Source organism: Lissotriton vulgaris, chromosome 4_1 (assembly GCF_964263255.1).
Source record: "Lissotriton vulgaris chromosome 4_1, aLisVul1.2, whole genome shotgun sequence".
Lineage (NCBI taxonomy): Eukaryota > Metazoa > Chordata > Amphibia > Caudata > Salamandridae > Lissotriton > Lissotriton vulgaris.
This window is the reverse complement of record NC_141691.1, coordinates 633,492,611-633,505,368: the sequence shown is the minus strand read 5'-3', so window position 1 is coordinate 633,505,368 and position 12,758 is coordinate 633,492,611. Positions and strand designations below refer to the sequence as shown.

At 42.2% G+C, this 12,758-nt stretch overlaps 1 protein-coding gene across 1 annotated transcript in view; it reads right to left on the bottom strand.

The window, feature by feature from the left end:
* HECW1 (HECT, C2 and WW domain containing E3 ubiquitin protein ligase 1) overlaps positions 1 to 12,758 on the bottom strand; it is a 974,913-nt gene that overhangs the window by 203,235 nt on the left and 758,920 nt on the right. Inside the window, exons 10-11 of the mRNA XM_086964874.1 lie at positions 6,423 to 6,523; positions 264 to 1,622 (exon numbers count right to left, since the gene is read on the bottom strand). Of these exons, the coding sequence (XP_086821000.1) occupies positions 264 to 1,622; positions 6,423 to 6,523 (1,460 nt within the window). The remainder of the gene's footprint in view (positions 1 to 263; positions 1,623 to 6,422; positions 6,524 to 12,758) is intronic.

Here is a 12,758-nt window from a genome sequence, read left to right as displayed (position 1 = left end):
CCCTTAAGCACTGCCGCCGGCCAACGGTCGTCACGAGCGCTACCTCCCCAGTGCTGCGCACGACCGTTGGTCGACGGGCCAGCGCTCGTTATTCGAACGTTCAGCACTGGGTGCTGAACGTTCCAAGCAGCTAAGGTGCTAAGCACTAACTGTTTTGCTTGCACAAAATATTACATGCACATAGTGGCAAGTGGTTGATTTGGCACAATGAGTGTTAAACTCATTACTTATAGTTATGGTACTTTCTGAAGTTAGAATCTAACCTTCTCGTCGGGTGCTTGGACCTGCTACAGGAGATTCCAGGCTCCGGCTCCCGCCTTGAGCAAGGAGATCCTCTGGCCAGGGGACTGGGCTGTCCGCTGGCTCTCTGTCCAGCTCTGGGCTTTGCACTGAATCTGGTACTGATTCAAAAGCACTATTCTCCTCTTCTTCATCGTCTTGGGAAGAAAATACAGTGCTTTCTGAAATTCTTGCACTGTCCACTGAAGAAAAGCGAGTGTGGCTCGAGAAGCGGTTGTGGCTGTCATAACAGGAGGTGCTATAACAGGAAGTGCTGTAACATGAGGTGCTGTAACAGGAAGTGCTGTAGCAAGAGTTGTCACAAACATCACAGTCATGATCACCAAGTCCCCTTGGGCTTGATTCACTCTCGCTTTCTGTCCTAGCAAGGTCACCATTCAAAAGTTGGTGAACTAAATCGGGAATATGCTCAGTTGAATCATCGCCAGGAAAAGTTCTTCCGTTATCGACATTGCTATCATTGTCATTGGCTGCACACTCCATTGAAGGCTCCTGCACCACTGTTTCCGTCTCACTAATTATATCCTTCTCAGAGGCTTCCTTAGCTGTTGATTCTTCATCAATATCTATGCTGACCTGCTCCTCCTCCTCCTCCTCCTCTCTGTCATTGCTCATCTGAGCTGAAGGCAAGCTGTGCAGCAGGTTGTGGATCCGGATGTAATGCGTGCGAGGCGTCTCCGGCTCCCCACATGCAGAGGCAATTACGGTTTCCAGTTCAGAGACAGGCAGGGAGCATGGCCTGGTTTTCCTCTTGACAGAGATTCTTAGTTTCAAGTCATTGTCTTCCTGTTGACTTGAAGCCCCCGACTCGTCATTGTCTTTATCAATATTGGATTCACCATCTGCAACGGACTCAACAGTGTTCGGGGTCAAAGTGCTGGCAAGGCCATCTTCTGCTTCCTGGACAATACCATTAACCTCATCACCTAGATCCATCTCTGCCTCCAGCTCAGGTCCACCATCAGAAGTAGGAACTTCTTGCTCAGCAAGTTCCATACTGCTCAGGGACAGTTTTACTTCATCTGGAATGAAAAGTTCAGATGCATCTGATGTCACAGAATGAATATCTTCGTTCCCGGCAATGATTTCATTTAAGAAGTTCCGGTTTACTTCCTCTGTTGAGCTGACCGATGCTCCCGTGCTGGTGGAATCAGTACCAGTCACACTACATCCATTCATCTGATCTGCATCTATGCTTTCGGAGATCACCATGACATGGCACGGAGGCTCGCTGGAGATTTCCTCTGTCCCATTGCCGACCAGGATCTCGCACGTTTCTACTGTCGTGAGAGGATCAGCACCAATGGAGACATCTTCATCATCTGTGGGAAACATGAGAAAGAACACTAAGTATATGTAAATCGCAACAAATATGTGTCTATCCTGACTGTTTTTTTATTTTGTTTCTTACTGTTAACTTCCAATCTTTCTTTCATTCAATTAGATGTCATGTTGTCTCTGTTTTTCTTTTCACTAAGTAAAATACATCTCAGATTTGTATTGCATGTGTTTGTAAGACCTGACCCTCAAAACTGTGAGGTAGCCATTTTTTCACCCGACTTGGCTTTCCCAGACTCGGTGCAGAATCATGCAAGACTACCGTTTCCATCCAATAAACTTTAGATTTCCTTATTGCTGTTTTCTCCTTGCCTGCATGGAAGTGGGATTTCTCTTCCTAGAAAAGGCCTTGGAAACCAGAAGACAATGAATGTGAATGGCATTTTGTGTCAAAATGTCTCTTCTAAATAGATCAGACGAGATGGTGGGATAAAGCGGTGCTATTTAATGAAAATATTGTGGGTTTAATACAGAATATTAATGTTCCTTATGTTTTATAGACCTGCCCTAAAGCCAGCTCTAGCTCTCTTGCCAGCCACCTGTTTTCCATAAAATGCCTCATAACAGTACAGATATACATAGCCGTGCAGTAACCCTCTTCATCCACTGGTCTGTTCAAGTGTCATTCACATTTCCCTCTCCTTTCATATACATCACGGTATATTTTGGCAGCCCAGTTCATCCATTGCCTTTCTTGCTCTGTGAAAGGCTGCATTTTGTCTCATCATGTGCATAGCCGCCTGAAAAGGAATGCACGTCAGTGCTAGGGATGGTGTTCCTTCTATATTTGCATATATTTGACATTTTTTTGCTTATTGCATATGTTTGCATAACAAATGAAATTTCCCACTTGGCAGGCAAGACCTGCTGGATCTGCCAAAGAATGTTTTTGAGCAATTGTTGACAATGTCACCAAAAGTTTACTCACGGCCAATTCTCGAAGAAGGTCTAGTTAAATAAATTTGTGTTTGAATCTAGGCAAAATATATCAGCCTGGAAACACAGAGAAATCCCTGCTTTGTGTGAATTGTGTCCTGTGCTGAAAGCAAACTGGGCTTAACAATACTTGAATATTTTGAAATCTCGTCGGTCATCTATCTGGAAATATGTCTTATTTAGTCATTAACATCTTCCTGCGTACAGTCCTAAACCTTTTACCAAAGATATGTGAGTGTATGGCTACATGTTTCCCCCGCATTGGTCTTCATTACAAATGGGGGTTGGCATAACTTGCGCAATTTCATATTGCGTAATTACGTTAACTTAAGGTAAAATTAAGCAAAATGCATCTCATACTCAAAAAATTAACTAAGGGACTTGTTTGGGTAAATATTCAATAAAAAAATGTCATTTTGAGTGGATTTCCGGTTGCTCATGTTCAAAACAGTAACTCTTGCATTCAAATTTGTAGGTTTTCACTAAAAAATTACCCAAACAGTCCACTCTGGTAAAACACATCTACCTGAAATGTTTGTTGACCGTCCATGTTAAATACATTGCTGCTTGTGTTTAAATCACTGCAGTTCACGTTCGGATTTCTAGTTTCACCCTAAAAAATGACTTGGTTAAAAAATCTACTTGAAATGCTATTTCCATTCACAAATTACCCGACTGGTACAAATCTCTTGCCGAAATTACGTGATATGGCTTAATGGCAGAATATCTGTAATTTCATGCAAATTGCGTTATGGGATATTAGCAGAATTACGCCAATTACTCTGACATAATCAAAATGTAACCCAGGCCTAAATGCAGTCATTTACCCCCGTTCCAGAATTCTGAGTTTTAAGGCTAACACTACACCCCACAATTTTCCCTAGGTAAATATACAGAGGGAAAAGTGCTAACATAATACTGCTAGGTGCGGTTTAAAGTGTGGTTAGAACCATCATCCTATTGTCATGTCCCATTTTGCAGGAGTGAACTTGGAATAGGCAAAAAATGTGATCACACCTGTTAAATTTCGATTCACTGAGTATAGAAACTTAACAGATGCACTAATTATCACATTGGGGGCTAGGCCACTCAAAATGGAGGCCTTACTATTTATTTTAACCATCAAAAGAGTGAAAGTTACCAAATTTCTTGGTACAAGAACATTTTTTTGGTGTAAAAAATAATAAAAACATGTTTTTAGGGGAGTCCCTCTTGGTGGATGGCAATCTGATTCGCTTGATCTCCCCCTTACCAGTTACATATCAACATTTCAAAATCCTACAAAACTCTCTGATTTTTATTTAGGACGTGTAAAATAGATTACACTTTTGGCTGGCAATTTTTTTGCTCCAAGCACAGGACCTCACATCCTCATTTTCAATATTGATTATTTAGCGAGATGCGTTGTGCTCCCCTCTCTCCGGCATACAGAGTATACTGTGTCTTCCATTGAATTTTCGATTTCCTATTGTGACTGGAATATCAATGCACAAGGAAGAGAAGGTATCAGTGTCAATGTCACCCTCAAGATGATGCTGAGGAGCTTGGCCAATTTGCCTGTTCACCAGCTAGACTAGTCCTTCCCCTAGTTGCTAAGTCTTAGCAGGATCCACGGTCAAGCTCAGATGGTGATGACCAAGGTTTATCATCCTTGTCAGAAAACGTCATGCCCAGGGTCTACCAATGCAAGGAGTGACAGACACCCAGCAAAGGATGCTACCACCCAGGTGATCTCCATTTTGTTAGCAGTGACGCTGTTAATCCAACCATGCCCTATCTTGTACCTCATGCATTTTAGGTTTATCCTCAGTCAATATGTTGGACATGTTATCTGTTGTTTCAAATGTCATACACAGACGTCACTGGGCAGTCCTAAGAACAGCAGGGAACAGCTTAGATCCTCAACTATGGGTAGAAGGACTGTAAATGTATCCCTTGAGGTCTCAGGGAGGCTTTGCAGTAGAGATGCTTAATAAGCATGACCATACCCAAAGGTACACTACCAACATATCAAAAGCTAAATTTCGTGTTGGAACAATATTAATCTGAGAAAATCGTGAACTAAAATATTGTGAAGTTAAGCACATAGAAGTATTTATAGATTTACTATGCTCTACTCCAGATATGTGTATTTACATTGTACATATATGTAGGGAAGAAAATAGTAAATCTATACTTTCCTATACATACCCTCTTTCACAATATTTTGCTGTTAATATTCGTGGTAAAATATTTTTATATTACAAAAAGTATTTACACTCAAACCCAAATTATAATTTAACCTAAATAATGTGACCTACGGACCTTTTTTTAATGTCAGTGCAAATCAAATTCAAACATCTCATAAACTCTCTGAGTTATAACCCGTATGCAAACCACATACCAGAATGACATTTTTTCACAAAAAACCCCAAAACATTTCATTCGTCAATCACAATACTGAAGTGACAAATGCCGACCACAACATATTAGTAACATGCAATTTCATTGCTTGTCAGAAAAATAGACTTATACAATATAGCCCCTATTCTGAGACCTTTGGGAGATAAAGCAAGAAAATCAAGAAGGTAAATATACACGAATAGAGATTGTGGATGCCTGTATTTTGGTATCACTTCAAACAGGCATGAGCTAATCACTCCTACTGACGTTGAAAAGGGGAACCAAATCATACCCTTTTTGATGTCCATCAGCTGATAACTGGGATTGTGTATGGAATTAGAAGCTGCCCTTATGGCTAAAAAGGTTGCAAATGCCAAAATAATTAAGCAGCCTCACTATGAGAGAGTAATAATAATTTTGATGTGGGAAAGCAAGGGCCAGTAAATTGAGAACAATATTTCCAAGATTACAGATCTTATCCCTCAACTGGTTACAGAGGAAGAGAAACTGACTCCTGATATTTTTCTGCACTTTTACCATGATCTTTACAAAAATAGTTTAAACACATATATAGATGGGGAAAACACTTGTTGAGGGGATTAACTCTTGCCAGACACTCCATTAAGGGACAAGCCATTTTAATGACTGATATTTCAACCTTTGAAGTCTTCAATATCACCTGCCGGGAAAGCAGCCGGGGGAGATGGCATAAGTATTCAGTGGTATAATGAATTCACAGTTGTTGCCCCCTCACTGCCAAACCTTTTTAATTCAATTTGAGAGGGATTCATTCCCATTCTTTGAAATAGTCTTACCCATTTTTGAGACCCATTAAGGATACCTAAGTCTGCAGCTCACACTGTCCTTTCATTCCTTTTAATAATGATTATATTTTTCTATACAAATGTAGCATGTTGAGGGTCACATATATTCTGTGGTTGGACTGGATCAAGTTAATTGCTGGTAGACTTTTGTCATTGCCCAAAGACTACCATATAAAGACATTGGATTGGGCCAAAATGTAGGGGAAGTCAATGTTTTTGGATGTAGAAAAAGCCTTTCAAAGAATGAAGTGGGATTGTTTTGTGAGACACAATAGGTTTATTTGGATTTCCTTCCCAATTCAGCAGGTTGATACCTGTCTCTTATGTCAGTACAACCATATAGATAGTGATACATTGTGCTAATTTAGGGCAGATGAGGCTTTCACATGGAAAAAAACAGGTCAGTCATCTCTCCCTGTATTGGTTGCTTTGTTTATAGAATGTTGTGGTTTCAATAAGGGAGAGGAGGACCATCGCTGGCCCATTGGGACTTCCAACCTTATGTGCATGTGATTCTCTGCATGTATGCATGTTAGTATGTATGCCATTGGTATTTGCATAGCATGAACCTAGCTGAATGGCAGTGAAGTGTTGTAACAAAATAGAACAATTAAAACAAAAAAGATAAAGCAAAGAGGGCACCTGGGTGCATTGATGCTGTTATGCCAAATCTGAACTGCAGTTGTCCGCTGACATGATCCGTTGGCAGTCTTCGACCAAGAGTGTAGCTAACAACACGGTCTCTGTGTAAATGAAACAAAAGAGTACATTATTTTTCCTGGGTGAAGTTAATACTGAGGTAGAGGCTCCAAAGAGTGGTAGAATTGGACATGCAAGTCTCTGTTATGATTGGCCTGAAATATGATTGTGGGCATCCAAGCCCGCATATGGTAAATACTTATGCGCTCAGCATTTATCCGAAGCAGAACTTGTGACCCAAACTCATTGATGCCGGTAGGAGTATTTAATTATACACCAAGGGGGCCATTTACTAGAATGTGAATCAATGCAGCACGGTAACCAAAGTTGACGCGCTTCATTGTGACAAAGAGAGAGTGAAAAAACAGCGCCATATCAACTACGATACGATGCTGATATTCTCTCCCTCAGCATTAGCACACTGTAGGCTGCCTTGCGCCAATGCACACACCCCTGCACTATGCTTTCCCTCAGTCATAGATTTTGCACTAGAAGGGGAGCCTTCCAGCACAAACACTATGCTTTTATACACTCTTCCACTTTCTATGCATTCTCTACAGTGAAGCACACATGCAAAGTTTGAAATGTTTGAAGAAATTGATACATTTCCTTACCTCCTTCCACTCCTGAAAAAACCAGGACTAGATGTGTCGGTCCCGGGAAACTATCGACCCATCTCCCTCCTGCCTGCTCTCACAAAAATTTGTGAGAAGGCTGCTCTTCTTCAAATGGAGAGCTTTGTGGAAACATCTAATGCCCTCCACCCGGCCCAATCGGGCTTTAGGGCTGCCTATAGCACCGAAACGGCCCTGGTGGAGATGTCTGAAGCCATCCGGGAGTGTCTTGATGGAGGTGGCAGAGCGGTCCTAATTTTATTGGACCTCTCTGCCGCGTTCGATACTGTCCCTTATGATCTCCTTCTTGGCCGGCTGTCTGACATTGGTGTTGGGGGAGTGGTGCTTGATTGGCTTTCTTCTTTTCTATCAGATAGGACCCAGCAGGTTTGGATGCCTCCGTATTCCTCGGAGCAAAGACCTTTGCTTACAGGGGTCCCGCAGGGGTCCACTCTTAGCCCCCTTCTGTTCAATGTATACATTACACCTTTGGTATACTTGGCTGAACAGTTCGGGGCTAAGATTGTAGGGTACGCTGATGACACCCAGCTGCTGTTTACCTGGCCAGATGACAACCTGGACACATCCACTGTTCATCTTTGTTTGTCCTCAGTATTTCGCTGGTTAACACAGGCCCAGCTGAAGTGCAATGAGGACAAGTCCGAGGTGCTCTTTTACGGCTCCTTTCCCCCTTCATTCAAGAGTACACTCTGGCCCCCAAACATTCCTGGCCCAACCGAGATGGGAAGACCTGCAAAAAATCTGGGTGTTTGGTTTACGGAGGATCTCAGATTTGAGTACCACATCAAAAAACTCACTGGCACTTGTTTTGCCACTCTGAAAATGCTCCGCAAATTTTTTCCCCTGCTCCCTAAGGAGGCCAGAGAGTCGGTTGCCAGAGCACTTATACTGGCCCGCCTTGATTATGCTAATGCACTGTTTAGTGGCATTCCAGCATACCTGGTTAATCGCCTCCAAATTGTTCAAAATGCGGTTGTACGCCTTTTATTTAACATCCCTAGGTGGAAGAGCGTGCGCACGGAGCTGCGCTCGCTTCACTGGCTTCCAGTTATACAACGCATTCGGTTCAAAGCCTTGGTGCTGGCGTTTCGCGCAATTCATGACCAAGGCCCCTCTTATCTGAAGAGAAGATTCACTAAGTACATCCCGACACGCACTCTGAGATCTGCCTCATTGCTCAAACTGTCTCTTCCCCGCTTCAAACGCGCCAGACTGGGTGGTATGTCATTGTCGGTGGTGGTTGCTCGAGCCTGGAATGCTCTCCCTTTCCACCTTCGCTCCATGCCGACAGTAACTGCTTTTAAAAAACATCTGAAAACCCACCTATTTACGAGTGCAGGTTAGGAGAATTCTCTTGTCCTGTTCTTTGCCGCGTTGATCCGTTTCCCGCGCCAGGATACTCACAAGTAACAGAGCGCGTTACAAAACGGTTTATAACATAACATAACATAACCGTTACTCACCCCTCCAGATGTAAGGTTTTGGCACAAATCCCTTACTACAGTTGTTAATAGATAGGAGATTGCATCAAAAGCCATGGGTGGTTGCATAAGAATGCCCATATATCACCCCTGAAGCACCCTCTTAATGGAAAGAAGCTCTAGCTCTACTTTGACTTCCTTTGTCCAACTTTCCAAGGGAAACCCTAGAGTTGAAAAGTAGGTACCACCACAACACTTTGGCCCCGCTTTGCATTACAAAAGTTGTGCAAACCCGGCACAATTGGTTAGTAAAAGTGGCCCAAGAGTGCATAATAGTCGGAGTTTTGTGCATGTGCACTACTAGCTTGGCCAATTTGGGAATTCATTTTTATCTTTCAGACTAGAATTAGGAGCATAATACATTGTTGCAATTGACAATTCATCATATGAACGGGTATAGTATTTCTGCTAGACCCCTTGATTTGACAGTAATTCCAGTAGTATGCTCAGTGCACACCATGCAAGAAGTGTGAAACTCTTCATTTCTTCTCTGGTGTGGTCTCATAAAAGGGAGCAGTTATTTCCTATTATGCGCCATCACTGGGCTAGGAAGGACCTGCACTGACATTTATTAACTCTTCCTTGGCCGAAAATCCAAGTCTGTATTAATCTCAGTGAGCCCTCAGCATCTTGGCACGTGTATGACTGACTACACAAACCTGCAGTGCATTACAATAAGATCAAACACTTCACAATTCCTTTGACTTGTCTGTACATTGTTGTGCATTATTTTACACATTATATTTACACTTATCATGCAAACTGAGTAAAACATTTGGTGTAACTTCATTTCCTGCATATGCACTTTACCTGACACACCACTTGATGTAAGATGGCCTTCCGAGTTAGATTTACCAATCGCCCCAGTGGAAATGGTGTGGAATCTAGGTCTAGTGATCCACTAACAGTTATCTTTTAATTCACAGATACACGTCACTCACAAATCAGATAATTTTCACATGTATGGTCTATCATAAACCTGTCCCTTGTAAATAATCCAACAAACTACGAGACATGATATGATATCCAGACTCAATGCCTTATGGCTACATACACATGCATTTCCAACAATTCAATCCAGACACTACAAAAGACTGAAAACTAGTACAGGAAATAGGGGGAAGGGGGCCCAGTCTGGACCCAGATCTGACAGCTTTTATTGAGCCAAATCCAGGATCTGGGCTTGCCCCAATGACATATGCAGAATTTGTCCACGTGTAATTTGATGACACTGGGACACACTCCGCAAAGACCATATGTTGTCTGCATTATGTTGGTAGCAGCAACCAGCAGGCAGTGAAAGGGCTTTCTTATTTTCTATTGAAACTAGGCACAAAACAAAGACCTGATTGAAAGGGCCAACAGCCCTCCTTTTGTTAGAGTATCATCCTGAGTGGGAGTTTTCTGGAGATTTATACCAAAATGAGAATGCAATGGAGGGAGACAAAGGCACGGCAGTTGTTATCACTTCACAAGTACTTAAAAGAAACTATGATTTGGAGGAGGGTTTTTGACTTTGTTCAACGCCTATCTATAAGAGATATGAATTGTAAGAATGTCAAATGCATCTGTCTGTTTGAGCAATTATGCAAATAATAATTTAAATAGAAGTCTATTTTTTACACATGTATTATTATTTTTTTTTATATTATTTTTATATTTATTGATTTTCTTTGCGTAATTCTTTTATATGGCCACTCTTCCCAATGTAGTGAGTCAGAGGTCTTTACATCACACACACTTCATACAGAGACAATAAAGCATGCAAGTGTGTAGATCAATGCACATAAAATGTTACATGAGCTAATAAGGGTTACAAGGCTTAGCAGTGATATGTCGTCCTTAGGAGTCACATATTGACCTTACTGGTAGGCATTAGATGGTCCGGAGATACATAAATTCAGTATTTAAAATGTAATGCAGTGGTTAAGGTTGTGTGTACTAAGGAGCCTTTATTACAATTCAAACCCATTTTTAAGCAACCTTAGAATAATGACAGATTGAGAAAAAAAATCAGTTTATAAAACCATGGCTGGCAGTATGCAAGCAGCTCCTTGATGCTAGTTTAAAACTTACTGTACAATATTAAAAAGATCGCAACTAATGGACTGCAAAAGGATCTCAAAAGCAGTAACCCACTTACTTTTTGACATAGAATACACATCTGTGATCTACAAGTTACACAATGTGCTTTGCAGCAGGCACCTTAACCCTCTATGCTGCTTTGAGTTAAAACTGAACAAAACAAAGCATAAAGCAGGTGCCTCTTAGCTCCCCCTGGGACTTAATTGTGCATGGTCCTCCGACCAGACAAGGCCCTTGTAGAATCCTGCATTTGGTAATGTTATGTATTTTACTCCTCCTGCTCTGCCAGTGTTTGTGCAGTAGGCCCTATAGAATGTTGTTGTCATGAGGTTCCTCGGAATGTTGGGACACTGAGAGGTGAAGTGACAGTTATTCATGGGCTGAGCAGCAGACAGGCTGCTCCTGGTGGGGCTTTGATTTGCAACGTAATTATTTGATGTTCTGAACTTTACTACTTGTTAACTACTTGAATAAAACCTCCTGAATTACATCCGTCCTGTGTGGACCTTCATCACTACATTTATTTGGTGATGAGGATGGTGACGAACCTACAGTTACAAGCAGATCTCAGGTACCTGACGAACAAGAGGCCATGGAGATGGCGCAATCTACAGAAACTACCCTTGCGACAACCACAAGAAGTACACGAGGAGCTATCCACAGAAACATGAAGAAGAAACATGTGTGTTTCACACTGAACTACAAAGACGACAACACGGAAGAAGCAAGCCTTTCACAGAAAGGAAAAAAAGACAACAATACAAGTAAGATGAAGCATCACGCCGTTAAGCCCCACCAGTGTCCTCACCACAGGACAGTCCTAGCCCAGGCGTGCTGTGCTCATCTACATAACGCATTTTGGACTTTGGTCCTACATCTGTGTGCCTTCAAGCACATCAACTTTCCAGTTAGAAGATTCATCTCTATCATGATAGTGTATTCCCAGGCACACACTCTACGACCATGTGGAAATACAACCACTATGCGGCATGTAAAGGAGTCATGTTGCTGCATACGCTGTGTGATCTTGTGCACTTCTACACCATGTAATTTGGACTTTTAATTTTTCTACCATTGACTCTGTCAACAAGACCTCTACTATGACCCTTAACAGAGTGTTTGGAGAGAACAGCTTCTTCCCACAAACTTCAACAGCAAGTGTCACAGCGCAAAGGTGTCATTTCTTCTAAACTGTTTACTGCTGGCTCTTCTCTTCATTCCACATGCAACTTCCCTGCTGAGAGTTCAACTACAATGGAACACCTTGTGGGATATGCACAGCTGTTTTGTATAGAAGTCTCTCATGGCAGGTATTCGTCTAGTGGTGCGCATTCTTTTGACTGAATGTATGTCTGTTACGGACAGATTTACTGTGACTGACTTTCGTTTGAATTCATTTCAATCTGGGGGTTTCTCTATTTTTCTACACGCATTGCGCTTTGTTGAGGCGGTGAAGTGCGAAGCAGTACAGCTCTTTTGGTGCTCTGCTTTGCCTGTGCTCTGGTGAGTACTATACAACCTTGCTCAGGTTCTACAATTTTGCTTTCAGGTTAAGCTTCTATCTGCCATCTTTTTGGCCGTTACTAACGTTTTTTCGATTGCCTGTCTTCCCAACCGCCTCTTATCTCACATAGAAGCAATATCGCCTCTTCTACCGCCTTCCATCGCGTCACAAGCATTAACGGTGATGCTTCTCACTCAGTGACTACGTTGGGAGCACAAGCACACCGGGAGCCACCCTGCGCTGTGTGTCTTGCGTACCGCCATCTTCAGGTTGGCGCTTGCATGCACCTTTCTGATCTCCATTTCTCACGTTGTACTTTTCCTCCAGTGCGGCGCTTTACCATGCTTCATCTTGTCTTTATTCTGGAGGACTTCAAAGAACGTGAGTGAATCGGGTGGTGTTTATTCTACCAATTTGCTGGTTATTGGGCCATGTACAACGCTCTAAATTACCCTGCCATCTTAATGGAATACGTTCTGCACTCATGACTGGACTCGGTGACTGTGGATATTGCATAGTTTTGCATCAATATGGCCATAAGAGGTGTCCACAGTGCTGTCGTGCTATTCACCAG